Here is a 19,341-nt window from a genome sequence, read left to right as displayed (position 1 = left end):
CTTCCAACTCAATTTGCGGTCAGTGGACGGGCTATTTGCATGAACATGTGTCCCACCATTTAGCTGATATCCTACTGTGACAATCTGACAGTGAGCAGTCGAATCATGCATATTTTAAAGTCCTCCTCTGTCCGTGGTTCCATTTATCTTCCTTCGGCTGTTGTGTAGCAGTGCTGGCTCACCACATCCTCGGCACTGTGGCTGCCAGTGTACTCTGACCTCACCTTCTCAGACAATGTGCAAGGGGCCTGTTTGTGTGGTGTTTGCATGCTTTTCCTGTGTCTGGGTTACAGTTAAATTCCTTCATTGCCGGATAACCTCTCTGTGAATGATTGACAGCTGTCCAAGCACGCTAAGCTCAGCCATCACAGTGCTGCAAAATGTTTACCTTCCAATTACACATGGAGATTTAAGGCTCATTTATGCTCCTTTTTTATTCGTAAACAGCTCTGTGGGTTTCAAACTTGGTTACCGTCGCTTCAATTTATACTTCCAACTACTTCTAATGTCAAAGCTGTCTTCTGGTAAATAACCACTAGAGGGCACTAAAAGTGAGTTAGAGAATGGACCGAAACATGAAAAAGGAAAACATTTAAAATAAAAAAAGCTTTAAACCCCCAACAGTTTAAAGATCACATGACCAGAGAAATCACATACGGACCAATTGACGAACAAAACAATGCAGAGGATGGACAAAAGCCTCTGTTTGTGTTTCGGGCGAAGAGCATAAAAGAGCCTTAAATATATAATGTGAGGGTATGCAAACAGTAATGAATATCACTGAATTAATACAGCTCAAAACAGACAAGCTTCCCTCATCTCATCTTGTAATGCTTTCCTCATATGATGCACAGGCCACAGTAAAAAATATTTATGATAATACAAATTATTTTACAAGTGGCCTGCTGTGCTTCCCGGTGGTCGAGTGGTTAAGGCACAGCACATGTATGCCAGGCATGACAATGCTGCCGGCCGCAGTGTCATGAATGCAAATCCCGACTCGGACTATTTACTGCATGTCCTCCCCTCTCTCATCCCCATTTCACGCTGTATTTCCTGTCTAATAAAGCCTGCGGCACTAATAAAGTGCCCTACCTTTTACCAAACTGTTAAATACATTGCCTACATAAGGCTATCGAATATCCATTTTTCCCCCAATATCGTGCAGCCCGAGTACGGTGCATAAAGAAGAGGGGAAGAAGAGAAGAGAGGTGACTTTTGTCCAAGTACCAACCATCAACCTGATAATCAACAATAGGCTAATCCTCCAACAAGGAAGTTGTCCTGACTAGTCTCACGATGAGATTCAGGCACTGCATTGGCCCAGCGGCATTCAAGAAAGGTTCAGATGAATAGGACTCATTTCCCTTCATGGTCAATAAAGTTTAATGTGTGCTATGTCACTTTTTTGGTTGAGGGTTTGCCAGATGTTAGTCTCCCTGCAATGTCATTGTTTATAGAAGTCATACCCATAAACAAAACAAGTGCCGTAATGCAATATTGATGTAGGTTTAATAGATGAATGTATTTATTTTTGCATTGCATTTTAATCAGGAGATTTTGTTAGACATGTGCAACTTTTAAACATATTATTTAAACACTTGATCACATTTGGAACATTTCAGGCAAAGCAATAACACTTAAGGTAAAGGACCCACCACCAGAACAAGTTACATAGTGAACTCAAATGTGTAAAGAAAACAATCACAATAAAGGAGTAAAATGTTGAGTACCTGAGGCCTGTTTCATAAAAGTCTTTTATTTTCTAAGATTGACTCAAAGTGTGACTGGGTTTTATTCTTGAGCCTGTGTCTTTGTGACGGTAAAATACTCATCATGTGCTGTAGTAAGTGTTAGTAATAGTTTGCCTTTTCACTCATTTAATTCCTCTCTTCCTTCTCTCTTTTTTCTTTTTCCTTCTTGTCTGGTTGTGTCTCACCAAACACTGGTGTGTGCCATTATGTCTTAAAGGGGTTTTGGGGGAGGTGGGCGTGTCCTTCTTTGGAGTGAGGGGATTGAGAGGTCAGTTTTCAGTATCTTTGCTCCAGCCTCGTGGAGTGTCTAAGCTGCTCTTATTAAGTGAGACTGGGCTGATTTTGGCTGGGAAAGTCCTGAGTGTGGCAAAGCTTGAGCTCCTGTGTTTATGCTTGGTCAAGAGAGACGTTATGCAGAAAGTCTGCATAACGTCTGAGCAAGCTTCATGAAACATATCTGTGGTCATCTGGCAAAAAACAAAATAAGTGGTAACCCAAACAACTGCAAAGAGGATATGGCTTCAAGAACCAGAACCATAAGGAATACAAGCAAATCATGTTGTTAAAATCAATAAAATCCAAAGTAGAGTAAAAAAAATAATCATCTTGAGCTTGACGAAAATATCTGACTAAAAAGAAAGTGCATATTGTATGACGACCAGGTGAGAAAACACTATATTTTGCCGTAAGGATTAAGTGAAGATCTAAGGCCTCTTGTCACAACACAAAGATAAAAGAAAGATATATTGTGCAGTGCGTGCCTATAACTGTATCTGTGAAGGAGAAGTATAAATTCAAGTGCCATTTGGGAAGTGGGGTTTCCATAATGAATTAGATAAGGGACTATAAGGATACGCAGCCAGCCTTTTATTACTATCTGTAAATCTTCCATAAAAGCAGAGACAAACCTGTGTGTTAGTGTACCATGTAGCACTATTAGTACGAGACTGGCAAATGATATATCTGTGTAATAGCCAAACACTGCTAAAAAGATACCCTTCTCTTCAAGTGCATTATCAGTTTAATTAGTTCCTGTTTATTATACATTGTGGAGTTTATTTGTCACACTTGCTAAACATTACACTTTAATACGTTTAAAGGTAGTCACTATGCGCTGTGCTATATATGATCTCTGCGTTAAATAGCTTGGCAGTGCTCAACTCATTCTGCTAAAACTGTTAAATGGCATGGGAAAGACATTTCACACGATGCAAAAAAAAAGCTAAACTGTGGTTGGATCTGCCAAAGATGACAAGTCATGATGCCAAGGACTGCGTTGTCAAATTGTTTTGAAACTGTAGTCTAAATAATGGACACATAGATATAGCTAAGAAATTCTATACTAGGACTGTAAATGATGTATAAAATAGTCCAAAACAACATCCTAAAGTATAATAAAGGTATGGTAAGTCTTATTATCTAATATGAATTCAGATATGCAAGAGATCTACAACCCAATTGCTCCCATGGGCCTGCCATAGTCAAGCCCCTTGATCAAGCATGATGGTCCTAGACCTTGGTTACCATGGTGCACATGTATGAGATCACTGTTTACTGCTGGTGTCGACCTCTCTTTAGAGCTACACATGCTCATAACAATGAGCATGTCCAATACAAGCTTTGTTATTTCATTGAGGGAATTAGTTAATAATTATTAATTACTTGAAGATGTAAAACCATAATATGGTTTATTAAAGTTTTTAGTGAGCATCGCAGAATATTGTAACATCCAAAAAGCCTATTTATTTCTTTTATGATAGTGATGATGAAGTCTGTTTTCACAGTCTGCTTTATAGTGCACCGAAGAGTTTTTCAAGGGTGCAGAAGAAATTAAATTTAAAGACTAAGGGTTGCAAAGTACAACTCAGAAACTAAAACGTTCAATAAACTGCATAAACTACCCAATAACAAAGCACTTAATGTGTTTGCTTCATTCAGCCTCACAACGTTTGGATTGGATGGAATAGTGATAAGGACGCAGCTGAAAATAAAAATACTTTTCACTTTTTTGGAAATTGGTAAGTCAATTTGAAAAAAAATTGGAAATTCAATGAATTCAATGAAAAGAAAATGACCATTACATTTGAAATTTCCCTATTCCCAGCTCTGAACCTTGCAGTACCCAAGGACTGATAATTTTATAATAGAATGATGCAACCCAGATGGAATAGGAAGTTACATAGTTCGCCTTTTAATTGACGCAACATTTTGTTAAACATTCCTATCACCAGGAATATAATTAAGTTAATTATCGGTTACAAGTACTAGGATGAGTTATGACACTTAGTCGTCTCGTCACATTGTTATGTTTAATTAACTTTCACTATGAGTTAGTTGGATTTATGCTTATACATCACACGTCCATGAAATATCGTAATGTTATCATGTCTTAAATCTTGCCTCTGCTTGTGGCTGAGGGCGTGTGTCTCTCATCTTATCATGTGTGAGGCGGAAGTGTGTGCGTCACCAAGCACCTGGTCCTTTTGGCCACAACTTCAAAGACTATGCATGCATAATCAACCTGGGGTATGGATAATTCATCTTCGCCAGTCAACTTCAGGTGGGAATAGCATTAAAATGTCAACTGTTAATCACAAAGGTCATTGTTCTTGACCCAGATGGAATTGGATATGTTTTCTAAGATTCATGCTTGTATTCTTAAATAACCCCTCCACATAAGTAGTCCATAAAGGTGTGGTAAACACTAAACACATGATCAATCGCAGACATAAAGAAGAATTAGCGGTATTGCAGGGGCTTGAGTCTTTAGGTTTTATGTACGTTGTTAATGTATGGAATATTTTGCAGTTTATTCCTAGCCAACAAATTCTGGGTTTTTGTAGTTTACAAAAACCCAGAATTAAGGTTCTGTGGGTTAATCTATAATGATAAAGGTATAGTTTAGGTCTTCATTACCATAAGACCAGTGCACTGCAGATTCGGTCTTCCTACTTGTGTGTTTGTTTGTTTTTTAAATGATTCTTTACCTGTATGCTTTATTGGGCAGGACAGATCAGAGCGAAAGGGGGATTAGAGAGACGGGAGGGCATGCAGTAAATAGTCTGAGTCGGGATTCAAACTCACGACAGTCTGCATGTAGTTATAAAGTAATTTATCATTTCAAGGCCCGGAAGTAAGTGCCAAAAGCAGCACTCTGATTGGCCACTTTGGCGGACTGCCCCAGTTTCACTTTGCAGTCTGACAAAAGCAAATAGTTTGTGAGAGCTAGGAAGTTGGATAGATATCAACACATACTTCCTCCTTTCCCGGTTTGAAAATCAAGTGCCCCAGCATTAATAAAGCAAGTCCTGCTGGAAATATACAATGGTGGTGCACAATGAAGGCCTGGTGAAAAGATAGGGCAAGATCAATCTGGGGAAATAAAGAAATAAAGGTGATGTATGGCCGGAACTGTTGTGGCTTGATTCTGACAGCGTTATCTTGTGATAATGCAGTGTGTGTGGCTGCTATGTTTGAATTGACTGTTTATGCATGCAATGGACGGACTCTGCATTTGATGGAGAGACATGCCACAATGGTTTTGTATCCTGTTGCGGCTTTGGCATTTTCATAATTCGCGTGTGATGCAAAGGCTCATTAGACCACAAGTTCTCGTGGAAAGCCTGGGGGGACAGCAGCTTTGATGGAAGCAGGTTTTCATATCTGACCTTGCGACCGCCTGTTGTGTTGATTGGATCAGTTTAGTGTGTGTGCAACTGACCATTTTTGTCCTTCTTCCCATTTGTTCTCAGGTTAACGGGGTTCCAGCTGCCTGCCCCCATAGTGAGCACAGGATCAAGGCTCACGCTATGGTTGCTGTCAGACTATGCGGTCAGCGGCCAGGGATTTAAGGCGGCCTATGAAGGTAAGTAATCCATGTTGTATGGTACGCTCTGCATATATGTTCATTTGGCACGATTTGGCGTAGGCTTGTCTAAAAATAGTCTTAAAATGTATTGTTAAATTGTTCTATTGGATGAGACCCAGGGCAGTACCTGGGTAGGGTGACATCTAAAGACTTGGCAGAGCTTTGTGTTTTCTGAGTGCTCTTCATAATAATTGCTTATAGATTTACCTTGTGTTTCATTGTACATTATGAATTCTTAAAGTGCATACAGTAGTTCATTATTCATTTACTCGGGGCAGATTAGTAGCCACTGCCCTTGGCCTGGTATCACTATGATTAGCACAACTGTAACAAAAGTGATGATACTACTTATGAATTATATTACAATTTTAACTTAAAGTAATTTGAAGGACAAACAACATTTTAAAATGCACAAAATCTAAAACTAAAACCAGAAAAAACAAAGCATATCTGAAGGAGCGCTTCAACTAACACAATGTTCAAATAATTTAATATTGTCAACATAAAACAACATAAAACTACTGGTCAACTCTGGTTATTATGAATTCCGAGTACAGCATTGAGGTGATACCGTTGTCTGTACATTGACCCACAGGTGGCAGTCACACTCGTGGATCTCCGACGAATTAAAGGCTAATCGAGTCCTTAACTGTGGTGAGGGAGTGTCAATCCAATCACAATAGGACTGTAATGGCTCATAACAGGTCTAACAAATAAAGAAAAGGAGGTTAGTTTCAGGGGAAACACCTCCCCGAGGGCAGGACTTAGTCAGCTCAGCCGAGTATAATGTCTAGTTTCTCAGACCAGCTCCTGTGAATTAAAATGACTTTTGGATGGAAGTCGAAAACACCTAACCAAAAACATTGTCCAGATGACTACCTTTGAAACCTTATCTACAATGGATGACTCCTGGATGAATGATTTCACGGAACAATCTCTCTGACCATTGTCAATCAAAATAATAACAATTTCACACATTTTAGGTGACATTACTTCAAACCGTTTTTTTGCAACATACAATTGAGGTATGACGGGCTGGTTTTATATAAAGGCATTTTCACCCCGAAGTTCTGATTACCTCATTTGCGGGCTGCCTCTGAGACCTTTGTCATGGTAACGTGAAATGCTTTATGGCCCATGGAAGAACGATATTAATGATGGCACTCCTCTGGCTCACATGAGTGGGGAGTGGGAGCCCTCAGGAGGCAATGGAAATACAAGCAAACGGCTAATTAGGCTAATTACCTGACAGCACTTTCTCAGTCTTTTTGAGATATTGTGAATGTTGGAGATGTGCCTCAGCGGAGAGACATTAAATGGCCCGCGAGGTTTAGGACCACACACCATGACTAGATAAAAACAAGACAATGAGCAATGAGACTGTTTTGGGCGCTCCACAGGGAAGCAGCAGGGCCATTTTGTTTGCTGTTGCCACAAGTGAGAACAACACTGTCAGAGGGTTGGAAACCAGATCCTATGTAATTAACTAAAATCAAATGCCATTCAAAGCCACTAGGGCTTTGAAGCACTAAATAACATTAGCTCCAGCACGTTTTAGTTATGTAGCATTCTCTTAATATTCTAACCAGCCCAAGGAATGAAATACATTTTAAAGAAATTAGAATAAAAAATTAACAAATAAGATTAAAAACTGAAAAAATAATGACTCCAGTCATAGTTTGTTGCACAAAGTTTTCAGGTTGCACCACTGTAGGTTCCCCAAACAGGGAAAGAACCATGAGAAATGTTTCTGAGTATTGTCTGTATGAAGACAATTAGTGATAGAAGTATATACAATTTAATACTTCCTCTATATTTCAAATTCTGGAGGCATAAAGTAGAAAAATCCAGCTATTGGGACGATGTCTACTCTGCTGTATTGAGTGTTGGCTTAAATGTATTAACAGAGCACTATTTTGTGTATTGTAAATCAATCTGGCTGTATGAGTAATATCAATCCTATGGGCTGCTGCCCTTAGCACCATGGAGAGCTCCTACGAATGAGAGTGCAATCCCAGTAATTACCTGTCACCTCGTTCACGTGGCGCTGGAAATACCCACAGCTCTGACCTCTGGCATGTGCACACGTAATATGCATGAGGAACCTGGCTTAGAAAGAATTGTAATTGGAAAGAGAGGTAAACAGAAGGTGCAGAATGTGGAGAATGTAAGTCATGTCATAACGACACACACAAAGGTCACATAGATCATTGGTTCTTATGGTGTTTCTTAGCAGTCTTGTGCACTTTATTTCTCAGTTATAACATACATTTGGCATCAGTGAATCTAGCTCTCGCTTAATCTCATATGTTGCTCGTTTAGTCCTGGTTATTGTCTATGATAAATTACCTTCCTGGTTTTGCAGTTTCGTCACACAATATTCAGACAGATGTTTTCATGGGCTGGGTATTGCTATCGATAATATCATGATGTTGCGATACATGCGATAGTCTATATATTGCACAGGATATTCTGCAATATGTCACTTTATTTAAAGAACCAAATAGATTTTAAGAAAATATATCTTTGTTAAACCACAACCTGCATAAACCTAATATGAAATACACCCAATTTAATCATCAAAGCCAAATATGTCAAATATATTCTGGAATGGGCTTGTAAATGTCTTGGTTCAATATTGTACCAAACATGAATTAACGTTACAATTTATCAGAAAAGGGCAGAAATATCACTGTACAGTATACCATTTGGAGATTACACAAATTAATTTTAGACAGTAAACTTGATAATCTACACGATTGTGCATATCAGTCAATTTTTTTTAATATATCTCTCACCTCTCTTGCTTAGGCCTAGCGTTTTACTCTCTTGACACCAATTTTGAGCTGTTTCAATACAGTTTTAGACATAATTAGTCTAAGTTGATACTATTTTTTTTGTCCTTTTTGTTCTGACTTTTTGTCCTGTTCTAAGGCATTTTAGAAAGACACGTGTTACATTGTGGAGACTTTCTATAAACTATAAACTATGACTCATGATATAGAGCTAGATATTTCCCGAGGTTGTCAAGGGTTGATTGACACTCCCATACATTTATCAGTATGTGTTTGCCCATATAGAACACCTCACATACTCTTATTCATATAATAGACCCTGTTTTATTATTTTCTTTTGTGTGAACTACTTCTTCTTTGAACTACTGCTGCAATTTCCTCTTGGCTCATATGAGTTCTTTGCCTGTTCTGTCTCTGAAGTGCTAGGCTTCCTGCCACAAAGGCTGGAGATAATGATCCACAGCCCTCGGCGAGACCTGTTCCCCTCGCTTACTCATTCAAATTAGCACTGGGCCTGAAATCAACACAATGATATGCCCTGAGTACACAAGGAAACACATTCTGGATGGGCTCCAATTTTTCGTATTTTATATTTTCAACATAGTTAGTAAAAGGGATTTGTTATATATATTTGTGGGTGAAAACAAATCTTGCAGAAGATTTATTGTTTTAATCTTGTTCAATTACTCCTGCGCCGGTTCTATACATCATCATGAGAGGTTCAGTGTTTTCTTGATTACTAAAATGAAAATAGGAAATAGACAAGATGCTTCGGCTTGCTGTTATGTACAGGGAAGAAGCTCTTATATGGTCTGAACTCTGAATGGTTTACAGTCATAGCTTGGCACTGTACTGTACATAATTAAATGGAACCAAGGGCTTAAGTCTCATGTTAAGGCAGCAATGCATTTTAGTAAAACATAAAATATTAATATTATTATTGTTTATTATTTCAACTCAATATACTTTATTTATTGAGACGGATAACCAGATTAGATACAAAGTGATGTTCAAACTATTGCTTGATGTAAAAAAGGCTATTAAGCTTCCTCGTTTGTGCAAAAACGATTGTGAAATACAGCGGTTAACAAAATCAGTATAATTTCTTTATTAAAAAAACGTTATCAAAAATTGTTGGGCTATTGTCTTGAAACTAACACTTGCTGTGCAATTTTTACGCACACTGCCCAGGACATAACACTGACGGCCGTCTTCTCTTTGAGCTGCATGCCACTTTTCATGGGCTTTATATCAAATGGCCTGTCTATTAAGTTACAGTTGTAGTGAGGCCCTATAGCATTTTAGGGGCTTTTTGTGATTAGCATTGAGCTCTCTGTCCACCATTTTGCTGCCCAGACCCATCTCGCCTATATTAAATATCTGTTTTATCCACACTGCAATAAGCCTAAGTGCTGCGCAGTCCATCTCCCCAACACCCTGCATAGAACGCTCTTCTCGCCTGTCGCCATGGCAACCAGCCTATTTTTTTTCTTCGTGTTTTCTTCGTTTTCTTTGCAAATTATTTTCATATTTATTAATATTCAGCTATATTAATCGATTGTACACAATATTTGAATTGTAATAAATCTGAGGGAAATTGTGAGGAAGTTTCAGTCTTGAGATCCTTTCTTGTATATCCTAGACCAGGGGTGCCCACACATTTTCGGCTCACGAGCTACTTTTATATTCAACAAAGTCCGAAGATCTACCTATAGATCTAAATTATTGTATAATTTAGTATTATTTTTATTGTCAGTATTAAACAGGTTTTATTTTTGTTTAACCATAATTAGGCCATCAAAACACAATGTAGGCTTTCATTAATAGCCTACTGTTGTGTATCATATACAAATGTGCAATATAAAAAGGAGGGAGAAAATAATTTTAAAAATAAAACTGACCACAACTACGCTAAATGATAGAAGGTTGAGCTTAACCAGAACTTCCTCTCTCCTCCTTCCTCGAGCTTCGGCGCTTTTCGGCGCTTCGGCAGGATCGACCCTCACTGCCTCTGATATTGACCGGTAGATTGCGATCGACGTATTGGGCCCCCCGGTCCTAGACCAATACACACTTCCTCAAATAAAATGTTGAGGAAAATAACACTGACTTGACAAATGTTCCCTTGGATCTTTTCTTTGCAACCTGCCATTTTGGGGATGCTTGGAACAATTTTGGAATGTATTCATTTGGCTTGTATTTAATCCTAATTTGACAAATTCCCCACATCAAGATGGTGGCCAAAATATTCACATGCAGCCTAACGCTAGTCTATAAAGATCACTGGCATATTAATGATGGATATAGGTCCATGATCACTAATACATTTTATTAGTGATCATGGACCTATATCCATCAAGTATATGCCGTTTCAGCCCATCAGAAGGGAGCGCTGCACTGAGCTGCATTTTATATGAAATGTTTTTGATGGAATTAAGCAAAACGAAAACAGCAACATCAGCTATAAAAAAAAAAACAACGGTTTAATTTAAGTAATGTACTTAACCTCAAATCAGAGCTTCTTTTTATTTATTTTCCCTTTATTTCGAATGTTATCTCTTCTTCTCGGTCTGCTGAATAATACCACAATAGTCCTTGTCATGTCTCGCTAACTTTCTCCTCTGCTTTGCTCATTTACTGGCATAGTCAGTGTGCATCCCAACTGGGTCACCTCAAGAAAAAACCCACATCCGCAGCCAACTTTACCGACACGATTCGGAGTACGCCTGCCTCTGCAGCATTAAGCCACTGCAGGTGTCGGAAATAAAACATGCACGCATAATCCAGCCATTTCATTTAGCATATCTGTATATTCCTGTTTCCAATTAAAAATAAATCTCTGGGGTATTATAAATTCATCTTGATTGGGCTGTGTGAAATAAAAAGTAGAAGAGAAAATGGATGAATGTGTGGTTCTTTCTACCAGTGCAACTTTACTTCATCCATCAGAGCTTATCTCCTACAATGGCGTCTCTATCCAGCCCTGCACCACAGCGAACCCACTGGCTGGTTCCCATTAGCATGAGCGGGGAAGGCGGGGGCCACAAGAGCGATGGAAGGCAGTGGAGCATGAGGAAGTATATGGCCTAATTGAAAAATGAGACCCATCCCTTTAAGATGTGGGCTGATTAAAGCTACGTGAGGTGGAAGAGACAAAAGTGGCTTTTAAGAGTTCTAAGTTAGTGTGTTTGGACATGAGCACAGAGCAGTCGGCAGAGCAGTGGGGTGAGCACTGGGCAGAGCAGTGGGTGGAGCAGTGCTGTGAGCAGTGGGCAGAGCACCGGGCAGAGCACCGGGGAGAACACTGGGCAGAGCAGTGGGGAGAGCAGTGCTGTGAGCAGTGGGCAGAGCACCGGGCAGAGCACCGGGGAGAGCACTGGGGAGAACACTGGGCAGAGCAGTGGGGAGAGCACTGAGCAGAGCACTGGGCAGAGCAGTGGGCAGAGCACTGGGCAGAGCAGTGGGCAGAGCACTGGGCAGAGCACCGGGGAGAGCACTGGGGAGAACACTGGGCAGAGCAGTGGGGAGAGCACTGAGCAGAGCACTGGGCAGAGCAGTGGGCAGAGCACTGGGCAGAGCAGTGGGCAGAGCACTGGGCAGAGCAGTGGGCAGAGCACTGGGCAGAGCACCGGGGAGAGCACTGGGGAGAGCACTGGGGAGAACACTGGGAAGAGCAGTGGGCAGAGCACCGGGCAGAGCAGTGGGAAGAGCACTGAGCAGAGCACTGGGCAGAGCACTGGGCAGAGCAGTGGGTGGAGCAGTGCTGTGAGCAGTGGGCAGAGCACTGAGCAGAGCACTGGGCAGAGCACTGGGCAGAGCAGTGGGTGGAGCAGTGCTGTGAGCAGTGGGCAGAGCACCGGGCAGAGCACCGGGCAGAGCACCGGGCAGAGCACCGGGGAGAGCACCGGGGAGAGCACTGGGCAGAGCAGTGGGGAGAGCACTGAGCAGAGCACTGGGCAGAGCAGTGGGCAGAGCACTGGGCAGAGCAGTGGGCAGAGCACTGGGCAGAGCACTGGGCAGAGCAGTGGGCAGAGCACTGGGCAGAGCAGTGGGCAGAGCACTGGGCAGAGCAGTGGGCAGAGCACTGGGCAGAGCAGTGGGCAGAGCACTGGGCAGAGCAGTGGGCAGAGCACTGGGCAGAGCAGTGGGGAGAACAGCCTTCACTTCTCGAGCAGATGTGACAGCTAGTGTTGCAACAAGATACTTTTGCAGGTATTGGATAATTTATTTTTGTTTGTTTGCATTATACATCTTTGAGTATTAATTGTGGTGGCACTAATGGGTTTTCAATATGTTTAAACTTTTGCTCATAATTTTGTAGCGTTGGACACATTTGATACATATGTAGGCGGTCCAAGCCTTTTTAAAGATATAGTCGCTCAGTTAAACCTGCACCAAATGCATCAGTTTGAATTGATTCTCTTCAATGTTTTCTAGTGTGTAGCTCTCCATTCAATTTAACAGACAATTTACTTGTCTATGTGTCACAGGCTGAGTTTTTATTGGAACTTTTGGTAATAGGTGGCCAAATGGACGTTATGGAATAAAGTTGCGGATGAGAGCGATAACGTAGGTGTGATTAATGCAAGAACACGTTCCATTTAAAATATTATTCATTACATATAACAATTCAAATAACTAATATCAGTGAAGTATTTTAAAAAGTGTTGAGCTAATTAGAAAAGGAAAAGTATTCATAGCTCTAGGAGCCGATCCGTGTCCAGAGCGACTTTGGCTGGGCCTGAAGGTGTAACGGGGGTCTTCCTCGCATTCACGTTAGTCTCCTCCCTGGTCTAGTGCAGGATGAGCAAGTCCCCCTGCCGTGTAGTCCTCTCATGGCCAACCTTCCACCATGTTGCACCCAGCCACACCACTACATGTGACCCCCTCCCCCGGTCCCCTGGTCTGATCCTTCCCCGCTCATCCTGGCTCCCACTCTTTCGTCTCCAAGTCCGTTCTTCCGTCATGTTATGTGCCCCTCTGCAGGTGCAATGGCAACACTCTAGGATAGGTTAAAACACATTAAAAGCAAACATGTTTTTAAAACTATCATGTCACATGTATTAAACCCATTTGTGGTTTAGGTTTTTTTTTGTTAGGAAATGAGACCTGAGAAACACAGATATTTTACAATACTCTCCCCCTTGTCTGCCCATAACTGGATAATTACAAAAAAAAACAAAAAAAAAACGTTTTAATGCAGATTTTCTCTCATCTTGATTATGAATAGTATGATTAGTTTATCCCATACACACAAGCTTTACTCTTGACAGCTACAGTTTTCTTTATTTTCTGACAGTCAGGACCACATGCTGCATGCCCAATATGTACCATCCCTATGAAAAGGTCTGTTTGTAATGCATATGTCATCTCACACACTTTTGCATCTGAACCCTATACAAACAGTAATAGACCAGTCATCCATTTCAACTGGACAGATCTGGGTCAGAGGAGCTGAAGCCAGAACAGTATTTCGATGGGGCATGAAAAGAATTATCATTTTTTGACTGGGAGCAAAAAGCCTGCTGGATTTCTCTCTTCATGTTGCCAGTCACGCTCACCAAATTTAAGATTGCATACAAATAATCTCCATGCTGTCAGTTCATGTTTTCAGACTAGCATCGTACTATTGCTCCTTGGAATAATAATAGCACTACTACAACTGTTGTATTGTGTGTTGAATATATTTAGTTTATGAACTGGCAGAGCTTTGTCTAACTTAAAGTTTGTCTGCCACAATTATTCAAACCTATATCCATTCATTGCACTGCTCATTTGCACTATTCTGACCAACTGTAAATGGTGTATATATTCAGATTAAGTCTATTTACATTTATTTGTAAATTCTTAATTGTATGCATTCCCTTTATGAAATATTTTGCTGACACTAGCAATGAACCCCCTTTCTGATTCCACTATAATAATAGGCATGGCCCAAAGCTAATGTTATGCACAGACATGTACAGTAGATGAATCATATATGAATTATTATGAATCATTATATCATTACTTACCATTTTGTTTGCTTTTTGTTTTTAAGAAAAGCTACAAACACTTTCAAATTCTCATTGGCCTGATAATTAATCCTCAGCTATTGTGTTTAAAGACAATGTCTGACTATCCTTATCAAGATACTCCAAACAAATATATATTTTTCATTTATTATATATTCAGATATTTATTTTAGTCAATAGTGCACATTTTACTTTTCTTCACACATTAATTTGTAATGTAATTCCCACTTTTATAGTTTTTGCATTGATTGCTGTGTTGTTAGTACTTAAGAAAGATAAAAAAGTTGCAATGTTTAGGAACTTTTATTGATTAATTATTTGCTTTCACGTAAATATTTTTCACCAGAAGCATTTTGCTCTTCCAACACATCCATTTCCAATTCCATCTAAGGCAATCCAAGGGTAGAATCCAGATGAGATTTTTCATTTGATACAACTCCAATTGCATAAGGCATTTACTGTATTTCTACTTTTGTGTTCAAATGGTTCTGGATGAAGGACCTTGCACATTGCCATCTCATATTGGCCATAAACTGTAAAAGTACCTTCAGATCAATATAAATAGTTGGGACACAATTTGGGAGAGCAAGTTAAGTAAAACCTTTTAGCACTAAATGTATGATTAATCATGTGTAATACTTCTGTTTAAGGATTGATGCCTTGGATTGCAGGTATTTTCAGTGGTGTGTATAATGTTTCTGTTTTTGCACAGATGTTGAATATTTTTGACATTTCAAGCTTTCCTGCATCACTGGACAGGTCTCCAATGAGCGGATTTTCAGGTCTATTTGGTGTCTGGGTGAATACTGGGTGAGAAAAGAAAAGGCTATGGCTGCGGTCAGAAAGGTTCCCTAGTGGTGATGTAAAACATCCTGCTTTACCGCCTCAAATGCACTTGATGGATAAAAGTGGTTACGCATATAGAAGACAAGGTCAGGACGCATAATGGAATAAGAATGCAGAGATACCACGGTTTTATTGAAAGGCGTTTTTCATTATACTCCAAGAACATACATGAGATACAAAATCTGATTCAGTTTGTACTCAGGCTGTGCTTGAAATATTGAACAGACCAAACCACTCAAAACCGATAACTGTTGACTTTAAAGTAAAAAAGTTGTATCCATTATTATTTCAGGTTAATTGAATGCATATATTTTAAGTAGATAAACTTAAAACATGCACACACACGCACACACACACACACGCGCACGCACACACACACACACACACACACACGCACGCACGCACGCACATACACACACACGCACGCACATACACACACACGCACGCACATACACACACACACACACACACGCACATACACACACACACACGCGTGCACGCACACACACACACACACACACGCACATACACACACACGCACATACACACACACACACACACACACACGCACGCACACACACACACACACACACACACGCACATACACACACACACACGCGTGCACGCACACACACACACACACACACGCACATACACACACACGCACATACACACACACACACACACACGCACGCACACACACACACACACACACACACACATACACACATACATAATGACGCTAACCACATATTTTTTGTGAAATTAGGTCAAATAACACAATTTATTACTCAACTTAAATTAAACACGAATTGAAATATTTTGCAAATATCAATTTAATTTAGCAGTTGAGGTTCTGGGTCATTTAGATGGTCTGAAAGGTTTAGGAAGCTCTTCATTAGATTAAAAAAAAAGATTGTCTATCTATTTATAGTTTAAAATACATTTTAAAAATGGGCCAATCTCATATTCAGACTTCAGACTAATGTTTATTTGTGTGTACATATATAAATGTACATACCGTACATATGTGGCTCAGGGAACAGTGTTATAGTCCTGATAAACCAACCAAAACTGCCCAGATAAGACAACAAGCTTAAAGGAGCTCACACACTATTATAATAAAATGTACTTGTAACTTACACACTTTCTATGTTAAAAAGCCTGATACCACCTACAAACACACTTTCCAATGCTAGACGTCTGTATGTTAATCTTATGTCTGACTCAGCGGCTGCTTAAAGCCCACATGTATGATCCGTCTAACTTTATGTCAAAACAAATGAGGTGGCAGTGGTGTGACAATGGCAGAATATGACAGACAAAGCCACCAACAGCGTGCCGCCATGTTGTGTATGTATGTGTATGTATGTGTGTGTGTGTGTGTATGCGTTTTCCATAAGGTCCATGGAGTCAGAGCTCTTCTTACATGTCTTGTCTTCGCTGAAAGGCTCTGTAAGCTCCCGCTGCTCCCCAAACTGACAGGCAGTAGCCCACTGACAATACCTTCCCTCTCAGCATCCCAACAAAAACAAGGGCACAAACCCAGACAGCCAAGGAAGACATCAGCATAAGAAGACAGTCCACTGTGCGATGGAAAAAACGATAGAAAAGTCAAACTCAACTCAATTTCTGTAGCATGTCAATAAATATCGAAAGGTTTTCCAATAGATCTCCCACTTGTGATTATATGTCCAGTGTTCAATTATTTATGATATTCTTTATAGCCTAGCCACATCCAACCCAAACACAGAAACAAATTGTGAAATTGAAAAAATCACGACTCGGAAAGTGCTTTTTGGTGGATGTTAAAATGACTTTCTGTCAAAGCGCACACTACTCACAGGGAAATACTAGTTGCTGGAGAAGTGGTTCCCAAGTGGCCGACCATTACCATGTTTTGGACTGAACTATGTATTTGGGCTTCATAACTGCCATGGATACAATAAATAAATACCTTTGGAACGTACTTTTGGCGACAGGAAAGAATGCATTACGAAGAAAATGATGACACAAACTGAACCAACAAACAAGAACTGGAAATTTGAAATTGGACAAATGTAACAGTCTTTATGCTCTTCTTGCCCACATTCAGTTTTTTGGTTGATTATGAAAGAACTTTTATTTATTGGGATACTTTGTAGAAACCACAGCAATCCTTTTATGTCGAGTTGGATTTGTTAGTAGCACAGAAGCACCAGAAGCTTTTCACAGAGATTTCTCAGCCCTTCAAGGATGTGTTTTTTAGTTAAGCTTTTATAAAGAATTGCAAAGGAGAGTCGACTAACCCAGGTTTTATTGCAGAATCCTCCTGGAAGCAAATAACACAAACCTCCTGCGCACCAAAGTCATTCCTCTGCAACCTTCATGCATTTTTAAGCCTGTGAGCTCATCTGCTCAATAAGTAACTGGGAGCGGCCTTGTTCACTCCTCTCGTTTGGCATAGGCACTTGGTTATTAGGTGGCGGCTACGGAAAATGTCAGCAGGAACACATTGAGTTTGACTGGTCCGAAAGGTTGGCGTAGCTGCTATTCTTGGCCGTTTTTTCGTGAGGTGGACCAGGCTGGCACCGCGATCCTGCCTCTTTATCAAACTGTGTAATTAAGTGCCTTGGTTGGCCTCTTGCAAATATCATCTGCACCGCCTTCTGGATTGGAGACTTTGATGTAATTAAGTCCTTTCTCGGATAACCCTCATCAGCTGCCGTTGGGTTAGCAAAGGTGAGAGGTCGCCTATAGAAAGTGTGTTTGTGTTCAATCACAGCTGCACGGGACAATACACATCTCCATTTAGATAGACTCTATATTCTTTATTGTTCAAGGTTTCCAGAAAGGCTATGTAGAACTATGTAAAACAACAAGAAAATAGTAATTAGTTTATTTTCTAAACTTTGGAAAGGTAGTAAAATGGTCCCATAATAGTCTCATTCATTTCTTTTATTTTTTTAAACAAAGAACCAAAAATGAACATGAAGTATTAGGTTTATCTTTGCCTTGATTGAAGGTGTTTTGCTATTTTCAACCTTATCTATTGATTAAATTTTAAGTAATTGCACAAAATCTTCTCAAACTTCCTAATTAGAAACTCACACATCTCTTATTTATGTCAGAACCAAACTTTTCTGGAAAAAAAATCAACCAAAACTATTTACTTTTGGAGTCATCTAACCATTTACTCATTACTCAGTGAAATCCATATTGCATTGTCAACAAAAGATTTATTTTCCACATCTCTTATATTACCGCTGATGCATTTTCCATCAAAAAGTGATAAGTGACTGTGGCACTGTCGATTTATTCTGTAGTTTATGAATGAAGGCAAACAAGCTCCGTATAATCGTTTCCATGGTTCATTACTGGGCTTCCTTTTAAATTTTATGCAATCAGTTTTTGGATTTGAAGTGTTCGGAAAATGTGTGGACAAATACTTCGACATGGAACATGACATTGTTCCAGATGCATTGTTTTAAGTGCAAGCGTTAAGTGTTCATTTTCAACACCACAGGAGGCTTTTAAAGGGTTTAGTCCAGAAATAAATGTTCTACACAGAAGTAGACAGTTACATAAGACAGAAAGAGAAAGAGACTTTTTTCTTATTCTGGAATAGGCTTGATACTTTGATACCACAAAAAGTAAATTCAAATAAAAAGTACAATTGTACCCCACACTTAGGAGTTTGCTAGTTTCTTTTATTCCTCTATTTATGTTTTGTGCACACGCAATCCCTGTTTCATGTGGATTAGTGTCTGTTTTGTACAAGGATTAACGTCACATTGTTTCTGGTTGGAAAGAGGCGGGGATCTTTGTGAACACTTTGTGCCTGTACATAGTGTTTGGAACATAAAACGCACAATACGCACTGGGCTTTGAGGGGTTTCTTGATGGCGTTCGGGCATCTCTATAATTGGCAGGTCCACTTCAAAGCTGTAAGAATTTAGCACTCAAAATTCACACAGTACCCGAGGCGCGTGGTAGAATTAGTCCACTTACATTTTGGTAATTGATAGCGGGGGATCAGAGCCTTTTAAGAGGTGACGAAGATGAGCGGTAGAGAGCGGTGAAGG

At 40.0% G+C, this 19,341-nt stretch overlaps 1 protein-coding gene across 1 annotated transcript in view; it reads left to right on the top strand.

Moving 5' to 3' along the window:
- The window catches only part of csmd2 (CUB and Sushi multiple domains 2), a 245,291-nt gene that overhangs the window by 61,367 nt on the left and 164,583 nt on the right, over window positions 1–19,341 (top strand). Inside the window, exon 3 of the mRNA XM_072447628.1 lies at window positions 5,507–5,619. Coding sequence (XP_072303729.1) covers window positions 5,507–5,619 — 113 coding nt within the window. The remainder of the gene's footprint in view (window positions 1–5,506; window positions 5,620–19,341) is intronic.

This window comes from Eucyclogobius newberryi, unplaced genomic scaffold (assembly GCF_026437365.1).
Source record: "Eucyclogobius newberryi isolate DKJ021-1_F unplaced genomic scaffold, fEucNew1.0.hap1 SCAF_16, whole genome shotgun sequence".
NCBI lineage: Eukaryota > Metazoa > Chordata > Actinopteri > Gobiiformes > Gobiidae > Eucyclogobius > Eucyclogobius newberryi.
This window is presented reverse-complemented; position numbering and strand designations above follow the sequence as displayed.